The sequence below is a fragment of the Toxotes jaculatrix genome, chromosome 6 (assembly GCF_017976425.1).
Source record: "Toxotes jaculatrix isolate fToxJac2 chromosome 6, fToxJac2.pri, whole genome shotgun sequence".
NCBI lineage: Eukaryota > Metazoa > Chordata > Actinopteri > Toxotidae > Toxotes > Toxotes jaculatrix.
In genome coordinates this window covers 6906936-6922296 of record NC_054399.1, presented here as the reverse complement: position 1 = coordinate 6922296, position 15361 = coordinate 6906936, and the positions used below count along the sequence as shown (strand labels likewise).

The 15361-nt window shown below is 40.6% G+C and overlaps 3 protein-coding genes across 4 annotated transcripts in view; all 3 read left to right on the top strand.

Moving 5' to 3' along the window:
* The first annotated feature begins 588 nt into the window (after nt 1–588).
* LOC121183115 (cytochrome b-c1 complex subunit 10-like) lies at nt 589–3341 on the top strand. Its single transcript, XM_041039995.1, has 3 exons — nt 589–762; nt 1822–1963; nt 3166–3341. The coding sequence occupies exons 1-2, from the start codon at nt 701–703 to the stop codon at nt 1940–1942; spliced, it is 183 nt and encodes a 60-aa protein (XP_040895929.1). The 5' UTR covers nt 589–700; the 3' UTR covers nt 1943–1963; nt 3166–3341.
* Nucleotides 3342–3864: 523 nt separating this feature from the next.
* Nucleotides 3865–11743, top strand: mbd3b (methyl-CpG binding domain protein 3b). 2 transcript variants are annotated; one of them, XM_041041042.1, is made up of 7 exons: nt 3865–3919; nt 7465–7624; nt 8736–8873; nt 8974–9064; nt 9260–9437; nt 9989–10141; nt 10419–11743. In XM_041041042.1, exons 1-6 carry the CDS (start codon nt 3906–3908, stop codon nt 10134–10136), a joined length of 729 nt encoding a protein of 242 aa, XP_040896976.1. In that variant the 5' UTR covers nt 3865–3905; the 3' UTR covers nt 10137–10141; nt 10419–11743. The 2 variants fall into 2 exon arrangements, with proteins under 2 accessions (XP_040896976.1, XP_040896975.1); XM_041041041.1 differs by lacking the exon at nt 3865–3919 and adding an exon at nt 6072–6363.
* Nucleotides 11744–12090: 347 nt separating this feature from the next.
* si:dkey-110c1.10 (unconventional myosin-Vb) overlaps nt 12091–15361 on the top strand; it is a 49106-nt gene continuing 45835 nt past the window's right edge. The window contains exons 1-9 of the mRNA XM_041040304.1: nt 12091–12120; nt 12768–12878; nt 13029–13197; nt 13929–14073; nt 14224–14380; nt 14494–14637; nt 14798–14879; nt 15005–15112; nt 15220–15332. Of these exons, the coding sequence (XP_040896238.1) occupies nt 12094–12120; nt 12768–12878; nt 13029–13197; nt 13929–14073; nt 14224–14380; nt 14494–14637; nt 14798–14879; nt 15005–15112; nt 15220–15332 (1056 nt within the window). The 5' untranslated portion in view covers nt 12091–12093. The remainder of the gene's footprint in view (nt 12121–12767; nt 12879–13028; nt 13198–13928; nt 14074–14223; nt 14381–14493; nt 14638–14797; nt 14880–15004; nt 15113–15219; nt 15333–15361) is intronic.

Below are 15361 nucleotides of genomic sequence, written 5' to 3'. Positions count from 1 at the left end.
AGGACACTGTTGGCTCCTGCAAGGTCCTCAGAGTGCCTCACTCAATCTCTCTCTCTTTTTTTATATACATAAATATATATAGTTGAGATCTGTCTTGTATATAACAGTAATGTAGCAATAAATGTGCCATTTTTAATAACAGATTATACCTTTTCCAATGTCTGGCTTTTGAATATTGTATACATAAAAAGGAAAATAAAGGAAAACATTGTAATAAAGGGCTTATTGTAGTTCGGAAAATGAATTTGTTCATATTTTCCTTTGCCTGTAGTCCAATAGGGAATAAATGAATCCATGGCAGCTTTGTGAATATGCAGCCAAAGCAACACATTAAATCCAAGTCAAGATACCAGCTAATGCTATTGATTTCACAAAGTCAACAAGGGCAGGACTGTTAATTATAAGCTAGATGGTTGCCAAAGACAGCGCACAGATTCTTGAAAACATCAGCGGAGACCTTTTGAGATGGTGGCTTGAAACATAGTCGAACTGGAAGATAAATTCAGCCCTGGACTTTAGCCTGGTTCATTATCTGTCCCGGATGGCCAGTCCGACTGTAGCCTGAGACGACCCCGAGCTGCTGCACGCAGCCCGTTGCTTATTTCTGTCAGGCGTGAGAAGAGGCAGCCTAGGGTCCTAAACAGCCATCAGCGATACAACATTGCATGGAGTGAAAAACTACAACCGAGAGAAGGTCAGGATGGTCCAGAAAATACTTAATAAGTTCGTCGGTGCCAAGTACATTGGTATTCTGAAGACGTGGTAAGTTAAGTCAATAACAGAGGTGGAGTAAAGCACTGTAAGCCATTTCTGAGGGCTCCTGTCGTGCTCAAAATGAGTGCCCTTCTGTGTGACCCGTTGGGATTACTAGCCAACGTTAGCTTAGCCTGCCCATTTATTTACTACCGACTTTGCTAGCCGGGCTAGTTAGCATGATCCTACTACTGGACAGCCAGTGAAGCAGGGATTATATTTACACTGTACAGATTTGTGTTAGTCCCAGCCATGTCAGACCTGCAGACCTGGTTTAAATGCTGTTGAACTATATCAAAAATAATGTTACAGTTTCGAGACTTCGGTGCTTAAAATATCGAAATATCCATTTGCTAATCTGTATTGGAGCCTATTTCAGTTTCCTTGATGACAAATGTTACCAGTTTATTGGTATGAAAAACATCAAGATTGTGCAAAACCACGATACATGTCAGATAATAGGATGACTTAGGTATATAGTTAGTGTTACTAGAGTTCAATACGCGCATGAAGATGTGTTGTTATTTGATGGGCTGCCTTACAGTGACCACTTTACAGCTGTTTTCACAGCACTATCATTGACCTTGCAAAATGCAGGAAGCGGCGCCTGACCAGAAATGTATAAGATCATTTATAATCAAGAAATACATTTTCTTCAAATGTAGGGGCATATGGATAAAAGTTTTACTTGAACCACTGTTGGAGCCAATTATTTGATTCTGGTCATTAGTAATCACAAACAAAATGAACATATGAAAACTGCAACCAGTGAGTATGTTAAAAAGAATCTGTTGTTTATGTTCAAAGGAATTTTTTTTAAACAAGGACAAGTGAGTCACAACCATAGTCACTATTGTACTGTTGGTTTATGCTGACTTAGAGAATGTGCTCCACCTTAAAAATATCATCCTGATTAAAGATTAAAATTTCGTGTAAGATCATCATGCCTGAATTAAGGAGTATAATCATAATTAATTATTAGTCGCTGTTGATTGACTGTGTGATTGTGAAGCTTCTGTCTCATTAATGAATCTCGCTTTTTTTTTTTTTTTCTTTTCTTCCATCTAGGGTACCAAATATGGTCGCCTGGGGCACAGTGGGCGGAGTGGCGCTCGTTCACTTCACAGACTGGCGATTAATTCTAGACTATGTGCCATACATTAAAGGGAAGTTCAGCAAGGATGAGTAAAGTCTCACACAACTCGAAAATGTGAGTAGTCTCTGTATCCAGCACACGTGTAACTGAGCTGTCTTCCGCACACTTTCGTTCTAATGTTCACTTGGCTGCTCATTAGCTTTAGCCGCACCCATGTGGTCCTGAGGCACGTTCAACCTGCAAACGGTGCGCGCCGTTTTAGTTGCGGTTTCCGGGTTGCGCGTCATGTTTCCTTGAAACTGTAAAACGGACTTTGAGGTATTTTTCCCCCCTCTGGATTAGTGGGTGTGCCACAGGTAATACCCAATCAGCAGCGACCTGTAGATAAACCCCGCTGTATGTAAAAGGCAGTGCGCATGCCTACCTAACACAACAGGGTGTCCAACGCACCACCGTTTGGAAAGTGTTTTGCTACGTGTTGTCTGTGTCGATCGTATCCCTGATAAGAGGCAGACAGGTGTAGGTCACGCCAGGTGCTTGTCCTGAATATTCAAATAAACAGACTGAGTCATGGTTAAATTTTTGAGATTACCTTGCTTACGCCTGGCAGTTGGTTGGAAACTGTGCTTCATGCACCTGCACAGGTAACCCCTCAGTAAGATGCCTCAAACTTCTGCAGTGCTCTCTAACCAGCCTTTCTGGGGGCTGAGAATAAAGGCTGCAGAGGTCAGGCTGCTCTTGTGAGTTTGCACTTCTGTCTAATCTAAAACTTTACAAAGAGGTCAGACTAGTTTTAACATAGAACCTGAGTTAGTGTATGACACTGAATATGAAAATAAAGTTTTAGAAAATAATGTATATTTAAGAGGACTGCATTTTTGTGGCATAGCAATGAGACTTCTAAATATTCTTATTTTACATCATACATCAATAATGTGACAATATTTTGGGTTTCACAACTTGTGCTTTCCTTCACTGATCACGTATAATATCAGTATTACTGTTGCCTCCTAAATCCCTGACCATATCCATGATATCCATTCTGAATTCATATCAATATTATATTGATATTTCCGAGCCCTGTTAGTAGTTGCAAACCTCTGGAGCCCTCCACACTCCCCTTACCACCCTCCTGAAACCCCTATTTGGAACTTACTGTGTTATTCAGAACTTATTCACTTGTGTGAGACAGGGACCTTCTCAAGAAGGAAACAGATTTCCAGTCTCAGAGACAGGAAGGATGTGCTTTTCACACATTCAAATAGATGTGTTTATGTACATTTTTACTAATGAATGGGCTGTGTGTCTGCCTGCAGGACCAGAGCTTGGGGATGGGCACATGGGTGGATTGCTTACACAACGCAAACTTAAGTGGGATGCCCTGGCTCAGCAGTCACTGTGGGCTTGTTAGGAGTTTGGACTTCAGGATGCACTCTGTATAAAAGCTATTTTTGATCCAGTGTTATTTAATGTGAATAAATCTCTAATTTTCCTGCCTGTGTCAATTTTTTCCTGCAAATTTCTGGCTATAGTAACGTGTTAAAACTGCTTTGGTGAGAGTTTTTTTTTTTTCTTTTTTTCAAATGTATTTTGTATTTAATGCTTTATGTGCAAGTTCAGTATGTATGCAATATATTTTTTTAAAATAATATTTCAAAAACTGGATATACTTAAATCCTCTTTTGCATGATGCAGTTGTAAAAGAGTGGGTTTGTAGAGCTGACCTTTGAACAACTGATCGTGACTATTTTTGCAGTAAAAATAGTGTTAAATAAAAAAATATATATTGATGAGAATTGTATATGCAAAGTCTCAAATAATATAATTCGTAATGAGTGCCGGATTACATATAGTCACGGAAGTATTATAGGCCTAGCTGCACACAGAGAATACGCCAGTGTCGGGCAGACATTAGACTCATTTTATCAGGCAGACTGCGAAATTTGCGTGGATAATGTCTTTCATTTCTCCCATCGAAGGGGGAGGGGACTGAAAGAGGAGAGGGGAGAAGGGATTTAACATAGCGAGAGGGAGAAAACGAGATAGTGTCTTCAAGATGGATAAAAACGAGTAAGTACATCATCTGAAGGGCAATAAAACCGCAAGCGAGGCTGTTAATTATAACTGTAGCGTCTGATACGCGGTGTGTCGTTTTCAAAATATATTCGGAAAGTATGTTTATCATCGATCAGGCGAATGCACTCGGTGGTCTCGCATTTGCAAATAGCAACGCTGTGGTCTTCAGCTAGGATGTCGGTCTTTTCTTTAGCATCACTGTAGTATGGTTTAATTTCCCTCCCCGGTATGTACGGGTAATGTTTAATTAAGCATGGAGTCGGCACGCTGCGTCGACAGGGTGCAGTTTCGACACAGATTTTAACCTCCCAAAGCAGGTCACAATTTTTCTCCCCCCAGCACCGCCGTTTTATACGCACAGTCTCTATAAATGCATGACATGTTGTTTAAAATGGTGTATGCGTTTGACCGACGAGGTCTACTTTGTTCATTCATAAAAGCCGGCTCCGAGTCCGCTGAATGACAACGGCGGGCATTGTCGTGGTGAAACGGCTCAATTTCACGTAGCTTACATGAAAGTTTCACGTTTTACAGTGCGGAGCGAGCTGCACGCAAAGGGCTTTGTTTTACTGCATCTGGTGGGTTTAATTATTCAGCGGCGTCTGTGGGTTGTTGTCACTGCATCTGCGTGATTCCTGTTTACGGTCTATTTGTAGCAGTAGCCTAATTTATGTTTCCCATAGGTTAACGTTGCTGTGGCGCCAGCGCTCAGCGTCAAGGTAAACAGAACATGAAATAAGACCGCCGGTAAAACACTTCAAAACAAAAGCCTTAAAATGCACCTTGAGCGTCTTAAATGCTAGTGTTTGACTGTAACCAAACGTGTCCTCACCGTGTTATTCAGAAAGATAAAATTTAAATAACCCAGCGTTTTGAGATAAAAGAGATTAGGTAAATGAAAAACTGTCAGATTATATTCAAAGTTTTGTTAACATGTTTAAAATTCACCGTGAGGACTGTGACATGTAGATAACAAAGCTAGTAGGTGGACTTTTAGTTATGAGTCATCCTACTACAAAATGTGATATTTCACTATCAAATGTTTTGAATCCATCTAACTAAAGTTTTGTTTTAATTCAAGAATAAACATTAAATGATGTAAATAGTTGTATGTAATTAGAATTTTGTCATTCAAAAACGTTAAATTTCTTACTAAAAATAATCTTGTGAATCTAATTTAATTTAGAAATGGAATTAGAATTGTGTTAAGTTGATTTATTGGAAGGTGGAATTTTTAAAAAAGATATCATTTAAGACACTGAAGACTACATGACATTTTTTTCTGCACCATTGTTTAGTTAAAAAACTTTTATTTAATAAGGTAAGCAAGTTACTTGGGGATTAGGATCTCAATTTTAAGAGACATCTGAGAACATAAAAAATGTTCAGGACACAGAATAAAACAATATGCCTACAATATAATAACATAGTAAAAAATATTATATATTACTATAGTAGTATAGTAAAACAAATTTTTATTTTCTGTCTTCTGTGCGACTCTAAACTAGCCACAGTTCTTCCTGAATGACTCATTACTTCTTCACAGAAATATCTGCAAAACGAACAAATTATGTATGTGGCCTATGTACTGTACACAATGTAAATAGCTTTTGAATGCTATTTCTTAACTTTCTCATTGTGCTAAATTTTTTATTTTAAATAGCTGCTTATCTATTTTCTGCCTGTTTGTTGCATTGCTGTAACTTATTTCCGATTTGAGGATAGTCTTACTACATGACAAATCATAGAATAGAATAATGAAACAAACTGTTCATAGCTTGATTTCCCCTACTAAAATCTGAAAATTGAGTGTACTACATCTCGTCTGGGGGCTTGACTGAAATCTTAATGCTGTCCTAGGACAACTTTAAGGCTATGTTGGAGAAGTCAAACTAGGTTGTACCTCTGCCACATTACTCCTTTTCTCCACAGACTGTATGATTTAACTCCTCGACTAATTTTGTGCTTTTATTCTCAAGTCGTAATTCCCTAACTTCCTGTCGTGTCCCTCCTGCCTCGCGGTGCCTTGACGCAGCCGCGCCGTCCTATGTTTTCCTTGCGGATGTAGCCCTCGTGCCCCGGCGAGAGAGGCAGGTAGTGGTGCGGCCGAGGTCCGCGGCGGAGCGATCTGCGCGACGACAAAGAGATGAGATGTTGCTAGCAGCAGGGAGATCCCATTACAGAGGACGCATGTAGTAATATGGTTGAAACAAAAGCGTAAGAAGCGATAGGCCTGCCGTCCAAAACAAATTCGACACTTTTCCTAAAACCCAGTCTGGTTATTCGCAGTAACTTTTAGTGGATTTATATAGGCTACTCGCGTGGGAAATGGAGAAGAAAAGGTGGGATTGCACTGCTCTCCCCAAGGGCTGGAAAATGGAAGAAGTGACCAGAAAGTCGGGTTTGTCCGCTGGAAAAAGCGATGTCTATTATTTTAGGTACTAAACGAACGAGGGCTTGCAAAACTTATGGGTACACAAGACACCGAGTTTGCGGAAACAGACGGGAGTATGATAAGTGGGGGTGTGTGTGTGTGTGTGTGTATGTATGTGTGGCGGGCGGGCGGGCGGGGGGATCGGGGTGGTGGTGGTGGGGGCACACGGTGGTCGGTATAAAGTTTGGGATGTGGGAGGGGAGGGGGGCAGCCAGGCCAACTCCTCTCACAGTTGTTGGGATAAGAAGGAGTCTGTGTGTCTGTCTGTCCAACCGTGCAGGCTAGTAGTAGCTGCTCACGCCTGGCGAGGCCTTTTGATGAATAAAACTCTCAGTGTCATCTCAGTTTATACTCTTTATTTGCCATTGAAGTGAATCAACAACGCCAGATTTGTTTTCATTTAGCAGAGGAGAAGAGCAAGATGAGGAACAGAGGCAAGAGAGGGGGGAGGCGGGTCGGTTGTATAGTTTGTGGTAGGCTAACTGTACAATCATACTGGTGTTAACTGTGGTGTGTGATGTAAGATACATTTGCATGAGTTACTAGCACGTATCCACCCACAGTTGTGCCTTTGTTGGTCATTGCTCAGGCTAAAGATATTGTTGCTCCCACAAGTGGAGCCACAATGTTTCCATTCTGAAACATCTGATCCAGTGTTAGTGATCGCCATGTTTACATTGTGCTCACTGACTCTCAGAGGTTACCTGTAGAGCTGCACATGCAATGTAGTTGAACGTGTTTTAATATGTATTCATATCTACTCCTCATTCTGCTAAAGATGTGTTCAGCTTTCAGTAGATGACAGGGCTTAAGTCGAGTATTCATCAAAGACTTCATCCATTTCACAAAGTAACGTGATTTCAGTGTCACTTCACATTTGAATGTGCTCTGCCTCTGTTTGCTTCTGACTTGTTGCATGTTGTGGTCCTTGTTGGTACTTCTCCGTCTGCTGTGTATGTGTTTTGACGTGCAACCTGTCGGCTTCGTTCCACTGTCACTGTTCAGTTTTCCGTGTTGATGTCTTCTGTTCTGACCCATTTGTTTTTGTATGAGAGGGTATCGGTACCTGTGGTTTCTCATGTCCTACCACTGCCTCCCCTGTCAGTCCGTCTGGGAAGAAGTTTCGGAGCAAGCCGCAGCTGGCCCGTTACCTTGGTAACCAGATGGACCTCAGCTCCTTTGATTTCCGCACGGGGAAAATGCTGATGAGCAAACTGAACAAGAACCGTCAGAGACTGCGATATGATAACAACAACCAGAACAAGGTGAGATGAAACAGACCCGCGACTCACAACAGTCTCATGACTGTCACACCCAACTGATGGTGGCCTGGACACTGTAGCGGTGTCCAGATTACCCTCTGTTTACTATATATTATATTGCATATGCTGTACGACATTTTATTAGAGTGTGAAATGTATGTACTGTCTGCCACCCTCAACACTTTCCACAATAGAACCAAAAAAAAGGTAGTGTCCATGACGTGGACTGTACTCTTGTCTCTGCAGAGTAATACTTAACATGTAATCGATGAAAAAATGAAAAACAGTCACGTAGCATGACACCTGTTAGGGATCACACAAAATTATGATTCATACTTTTAATTTTACTTCTCATTATAGAGTGAAATATTGAGGGGCTGTAATACAGGAAGAAGCATATGCGTGAATGCAGTTATTTTGGCCTATGTTAAAGGCCTGTGTTTAGCTCTAGTCTGATAATGTGGTAATGGTCTGAGCTCTGCAGGTAGAACACCCTCATATTAAATGTTCAATGTTGACTAGAACCAGTCATTTAGTCTTAATAGAGCTGAGATTCTACCCTGGTTGATCATGTGCCAACATTTTATTGTTATATATATTTATATTGGGAATCAAATCTATATAAATGCACATGTAGATTAGATAAGACAGAACACTTCTCAATTGATGATGTATTCAAACCACGAAAATGTGTTCTACACAAGAGCAGGAAAAACTTTAGTGTAGGAGTAGGTCTAAAATAGTGAGTTCTTCACAATGCCTTATTAAATAGAAATCAAAATTCTTTTTTGCAAGTTTTTCTAACTCACAGTGGACCTACAGAGTCTCAGACGAGCCTGTTATAACATGTTATATCAGCTGATTACTTTTGATTGATATTTCACTAGCACACCAGGTGGCACTGTGTTGATAAAAGACAGTAAAGATTTGATTCTGTAGACTGGACTTTTTTGAGCACTACTGTGTGTCAGTAAAGCCATATGATCCTCTGAATGAGATACATGTCCTCCTTGTGAGATCTCAATCATCAGATTCTTACATTAACCTCATGCACTGTCTTTTGTCTCCCGTCCATCCTGGCCTCATCTTCCCTCTGTGTCTTTGGGTTTTTAAGGGCAAACCTGACTTGAACACATCACTCCCTGTCAGACAAACGGCGTCCATCTTTAAGCAGCCTGTTACCAAGGTTACCAACCATCCCAACAACAAAGTGAAGACGGATCCTCAGAAAGCCGTCGACCAGCCCAGACAGGTAAACAGCCTCTGCCTGTTACCATAAACATCATCCCACAAAAACCCGAAACACGCGTTATCTGATACTGTAACTCCCCCCCCCCCCCCCCCCCCCACAGTTGTTCTGGGAGAAGAAACTCAGTGGTCTTAATGCTTATGACATTGCAGAGGAGCTGGTGAAAACAATGGAACTACCTAAAGGTCTGCAAGGTAATACACCAGTTTAAAATAGTTTCCTCAGATTGAAAAAAAAAGGTTATTTACGTGATACTTTTTTGTTTTTATCATGTCAGTATTGCACAGTTCTTTTTTTTTTTTACTCTTGTAAGATTTAACTAGCTTAAGTGCACTTACAACTTTGATGTTTCTTAAAAATGTCTGATAACTACCCTGTTGGTCTCTCAGGCGTTGGTCCAGGGTGCACAGACAAGACTCTCTTGTCAGCTATTGCGAGCGCCCTCCACACCAGTGCTGCTCCCATCACCGGCCAACTGTCTGCAGCTGTGGAGAAGAATCCGGGTGTGTGGCTCAACACGGCACAGCCGCTGTGCAAGGCTTTTATAGTCACTGATGAGGACATTAGGTGGGCGATCACTGAACACTGACACTCATTAATCACCCGTCTTTTTTTTTTTTTTTTTTTTTTTTTTTTTACAGTAATCATAAAACCAGTTTTTGTACCTTTTTGAACATTTGTTGGGACATGTGCCTGTGAAACAGTTGTGTTACAAATCTTTCTCAGATTTCTTCCACTGTGTGTTGAAAAACAGAAAATAACTACTCAGCCAGTCCGAGTAATGTTGCATCTGTTACGTGTTTAGCCAGTTCTTGTGATATTGTCTTCTATTTAACATGCCAGAGAGCAATAGCAACTACACAAATGCAAAGTGCAAAGAAATGATGAAGATATCTGCCAAATTTGAAATGAACTTGCTACTTTGGTCATGTTTTATTTGGCCAAAGATAACCTAGTTGTGTCTGTTGAAAATTTCCACCACAGTCCATAACAAGTGACCCTGCCCTTTGTGTTAAAAAAAAAAAAAAAATACACCATCTGTTCTGTGCTGATTCAGTGGCTGTTATAGGCAGCTGTAACTGCCAACTGTAACAGCTTCCTGTTGTGTTTATGTGTAGGAAACAGGAGGAGCTGGTGTACAGTGTGAGGAAAAGGCTAGAGGAGGCACTGATGGCTGATATGTTGGCCCATGTGGAGGAGGCTGCCAATGAAGGGGAGGCTCTGAAGGAGGAGGGCAACGGCAGTGAAGACATGGAGAGCGTATAGCACAGGTTGGTTAGAGAACTGTTCAGGAAACCAACAGATTTAAGATTAAAATGACTTGGGTGGTTTGTAGAAAATGTATGAGCTTGTCATTTCTATTCCACCTGTGGCTCACAGAAAAAATGGAAAAAAAAACAAACAAATTGAAATTTAACTTAATTTAGGTCTTGCTCTTTTCAGCATTGTAGCATTTACAAGCCATTTGTCAAGTTTTGCATGAATAAATTAAATGATGTAGTTTGAAATGTTACCTAAAGAACTAATTGTTGATGTCTTCTCCTGTAGGGTTTTGTAAAGTCTGGGTTTGTTCAACATCTGCGCACACACGACCATGAACAGTAGGAACCCTACACCAGTCCAGCCCTGAAGAACTGTCCCCCAGTATCTGCGTCCAGTTTAAACCTAAACCCGACTTACACCAGTACAAACTAAAGAACTGTGTCTCTAATGCGTCCATTGGTCAATAACTCCACTGGATGGGACTCGTTGACTTCAACCCCCACGAAATGACTCAACATTGATTTATGACTAGAAATTATAAATAAATAAATAAAAATTCCCATAACAAGAAATGACATCAAATGAACTGGCAAATATTAAAAATAACTTATCTACAGTGTGTCAAATTCAGTGGTTGATGACGAACATATTTTTTACTAAAAGGCTTTGAATGGGTTTGTATTTTTTGCGACAATCATGTCAAATCCAAACATTTTATGTCAGCAAAAAGTTGTTTTTTTTTGGCAGATTGGAAATGAATGTTTTGTATTTTTTTGGCATGTCTCTTCCCTGATTTTTACAGTACACTCCATGAATATTTCGACAAACACACACACCTTTCTTTTCTAGTGGAACCAGTTGAGGCTTTACTACAGTCAGACTCATTCGAATCAGCTTCAGGGCCAACCTGCAGGCTGCTGATGTTACTAATGCAGATGGTGTAGTTCGAAGCTTATGTGCATCTATTGTTGGGGACTGAGTCAACTTTTTATTGCAATTTTAAGGAAATATTATCTTTCACGTCAGCTGTGTTACCCTGTGAGTCGTTCAGTATTGACCAAAGAGGAGACTTGTCATTTTGAAAGGTGTTAAGGTTGTTGACTTCTATCTGTATTTGAAAACTAAAAAAGTATATGTGATGGGGCTGAGCACAATGGAAAAGAAATGACTTGAAACCTCTTTCTGTTGTACAAATATTACTGTTTTTAACTCTCATCATCATTATATAGGTGCTTACTGATGTTGTGAAACATTGCTGTCTAGTGCCAAGGCTTTGTTTCTTGTCACAACTTCAGACCACAGGTTTTTTTTTTTTTGTTTTTTTTTGTTGTTTTTTAAAAATGTGTCAATGTTACCACACACATGCTGCCTCCTCATAAGCCCACGCACAAAATTTGGTGACACAGCAAGCGACAGTTAAGATTTAGTTTTATTGTCTTTTCATTTGTTGTCCGAAGAATAATAAATTTCTTTCTATTTTTTAGCCCTGTATGTCAAGGTTACGATGTCAAATAATGTCACTCACATCATTAAAATTCCCTTCTCGATATCAGCAGGCTGATTGCTGAAATGAATTTGATTGTATTACTTATTAAAATGAGTCAGTATGTCACTAAGTCTTTTGCTAGTGTTTTTTTCCCCTTAAAATCACAAAAAAAATCTCTGTACATTCACATTTGTAACTGTGTTTAGAACTGTCACCCCAAGAGTAGGCTAAGAGCCAAACAAACCCCTCCATCCAATCACTGCATCCTCCTACAGATTAACAGTTAACTCGACAGTCCTCATGCCTTTATGTGAGCCTGGACAAAGTGCAAAACACTGTCAACCTGCACACACAGCGGCTCTGCAGATGAGCGGAGGATACCGGCTGCTCCCTCAGAGGGGTGAATACATTTGACCCTTTCTGCCTTTCTGGTGTTCTAAATAATGTCAGCCCACATGCTTTAAAGTAGTTGAAATGGCAACTCTGGAGCTATACAGCAGGGTAAGACTGAATTCAATTATTTATTTATTTATATTTTGGCATTTTTAAATTGTTGCAACCTTTATCATTCTCCACTGCATGGTCCATTTGTGAGTCCTTTAAAGAAAAGTAATGATTACGATATAAAAATTGCTAATAGTTTCAGAGGACTGTTGTATGTGTCTGTCGGCCTTTCCCAGCTATGTCATTTTTGATAGAATCTTTCCTGATTTTTGTGTGTTCTTGGGCCAATAGGTTACAGTTAATAATGGATTTGTTGTGATGAAATCCGCCAACACTTTGTCATTGTTATCCTTGTTTCTATAAACCTGGTGGTAAATAATCTATAAAATTATAATGATCAAAGTGTGAATTAAAACTTATTTGTAAAACTGACACATTAGTCGGTGAATTAGATAATGGCTAATCCACGCAGGCAGTTGAGAAAAGGATGACCAGTGTTAATTTTTAACACTGTTTAGGAGCCTTTTATGCTGATGGGAGACAAATTTGTTGCCTGGGTGGGGCCAGGCATTGTGACATGTACCTGAACAGCGTTAGACAGGAAATAAAATTAACGTCTCTTCTCTCCCAAACTTCAGATTGGTCCTACATATGTCTTGTGTATTTTGTTTTTCAGTTTCACAAAACTCTGTTCCTTTGCTTAGGGAGCAAGTGTGTGGATTCCTGACCCAGATGCAGTCTGGGTTTCGGCCCAACTCCTCCAGGACTACAGTCCTGGAGAGAAACATCTGCGGCTACAGCTCTCTAATGGAAAGGTGAGACACGCATTACACTGACCAGAAATCAGTGTGAATGCTTGTGTTTTGATAGTTTTCGTAAAACTGTCTCCAAGCTCCATCTTCCTCCCTATATTTTCACAAAACACTTTATTGGCACTTTATTTTAACTCCCTTTCCCATTGATAGGAGGTTCATTACCCAGTGGGCTCTCCTTCTGATCTCCCACCGCTGGGGAACCCCGACATCCTGGAGGGAGAAAATGACCTAACAGCTCTCAGCTTCCTCCACGAGCCTGCTGTCCTGCACAACCTCCGGGTTCGATTCCTGGACTACAGCAGCATCTACACGTACTGTGGTGAGCACTAAATGGGTGAAAGCAGAAGACAGAGGGAGATTAAAGGGGATCTTATTGAGACAGGGATGATTGTCAAACTAAAAAATGGACAACACACATGAGAGTGACGGGAGGTCCTTGAGATTTACACTGGGCAAGCTGCCAGAAACAGGAAGCTCCTGTGAGCTCCTGTCTGCATGATTATAGCCCATAATTTCATCTAAATTACAGTAGGTCAAAGGTTGAGACAGGGAGGCAACTCCCTCACTGCTACTGGTGGAACATGTTATATGTTGGATTTTGTTTGAGAAGAGCTGTTCATTTAGACCAAATCAACTGTTCAGTTTTCTTTAAATTTGTCTTGATTGGCCATGAAAACCCCTTAAATCCCTTCATGCTGACCTCACATGCTTTAACTTGCGTTGCTGCACTGATGTACAGGTGTACTCCAGGTTGTGGTCAGTACACAGGTGGTCAGAGGTGAAATGCAGTGAAATGCTTGTTTTAAGCCTGGTGTTGAGTTGCATTTAAAGTCATAAATTCTTAAAAATGGGATGGGTTATGTGCTTATGTTCATTTTACTCTTACTGCATGGTGCTTGGTTTGATTTTGACAAAGCAGAGTTGAGTGGGTCCAGGAAAAGTGATTTTCAGTTGAATTTGTAGTTAGATTTTCACTGACAATGCTGAGAATTACTACTTCTGCTATTCCAGTGTTTCCAGTGCAAATATGCCTTCCCCCTGTCCCTCCAGGTATTGTTTTAGTGGCCATCAATCCCTATGACCAGCTCCCCATATATGGAGAGGAGGTGATAGATGCTTACAGTGGTCAGGACATGGCCGACATGGAACCTCACATCTTTTCAGTGGCAGAGGAGGCCTACCGCACTATGACCAGGTCAGAGCTCAAACAGTAGAGTGACTGTTTGCTGGCCTTTTGCAATGTAATGTCAGCATTTCATATAATCTCTTTCCAAAAGGGTGTTTAAACCTGCAAGAACAGGGAAACGTGTAACTTCACTATAGCCACTGTTCTTTGTGGTCATAGAGAGGAGAAAAACCAGTCTATCATCATCAGTGGGGAGTCTGGCTCAGGGAAAACCGTCTCTGCCAAATTCACCATGCGATATTTCGCTGTGGTCGGAGGAGCAGCACAGCAGACCAGCGTGGAGGAGAGAGTTCTGGCTTCTAACCCCATCATGGAGGTGATGGTTTTTTTTTATCACTCCCAACTATGTTATGTTTTTTAAAGATATAAACATAAAACAATATAAAAACAAAATGAAAGACATGAATAATTTTAAATTCTTGTCTACAGTCTATTGGGAATGCCAAAACCACTCGAAATGATAACAGCAGTCGTTTTGGGAAATACATTGAGATTGGCTTTGGCAGAAAAGGAGACATCACTGGGGCAAACATGAGGACATATCTGCTGGAGAAGTCAAGGGTTGTCTTCCAGGTAAACTCTAAAATTTCACCTGCGACATACTGACCAAAAAGATTTTAATTTTTTTTTTGCACATGAAAATCTCTAATTGTTGAAATCTGAAATTATACTGGCACAAATGTCAAGTATTCATTTTACAAGTCTTCATGAATGTTTTGTGTGTGTGTGTAAGGCATCAGCAGAGAGGAACTACCACATCTTCTACCAGCTGTGTGCCTCTAGAGAGCTGCCTGAAATGAGATCCCTCAAACTGGGTAAGACTTAATCACAGGCCCTTCAGCTTGTTCTCAATAGATAACCATGTCCACACTGTATCCATCCACTGTCTCCATAATGTGCCTTCTGAGAGTGATGAGCGAGATCTACCTTTCTTTTCCAGATGCACCTGAGCATTTCCGTTATACCAACCAGGGAGGAGAGATGCAAATACCTGGTACTGATGATTTGGCAGACCTGGAGCGCACTCGCAACGCTTTCACTATTCTGGGTAGAGTATTTGAAATTACACGTACACAATGTTCACATTTTTATTTCCCTGAATCATGTCCATCGTCATGAGGAGAAAACAAAACTGTTGATTTGTCAAACTTGCAGGTGTGCAGCCTGACCAGCAGATGGAGCTCTTCAGGATCCTTTCAGCTATTCTGTACCTGGGAAATGTCAACATCCAAGCCACTGGAAGAAGTTCTGATAGGAGTTATATTGATGTAAGAAAGATATTTCTAATGTATTCTAT

Bases quoted from the DNA above. Each gene is read 5' to 3' on its own strand.
- LOC121183115 (XM_041039995.1), top strand. From the start codon at position 701: ATGGTCCAGAAAATACTTAATAAGTTCGTCGGTGCCAAGTACATTGGT. The intron at 763-1,821 runs GTAAGTTAAGTC...TCTTCCATCTAG, and splicing joins ATTGGTATTCTGAAGACGTG to GGTACCAAATATGGTCGCCT.
- mbd3b (XM_041041041.1), top strand. From the start codon at position 6,254: ATGGAGAAGAAAAGGTGGGATTGCACTGCTCTCCCCAAGGGCTGGAAA. The intron at 6,364-7,464 runs GTACTAAACGAA...CTCCCCTGTCAG, and splicing joins AGCGATGTCTATTATTTTAG to TCCGTCTGGGAAGAAGTTTC. The intron at 8,874-8,973 runs GTAAACAGCCTC...CCCCCCCCACAG, and splicing joins CCGTCGACCAGCCCAGACAG to TTGTTCTGGGAGAAGAAACT.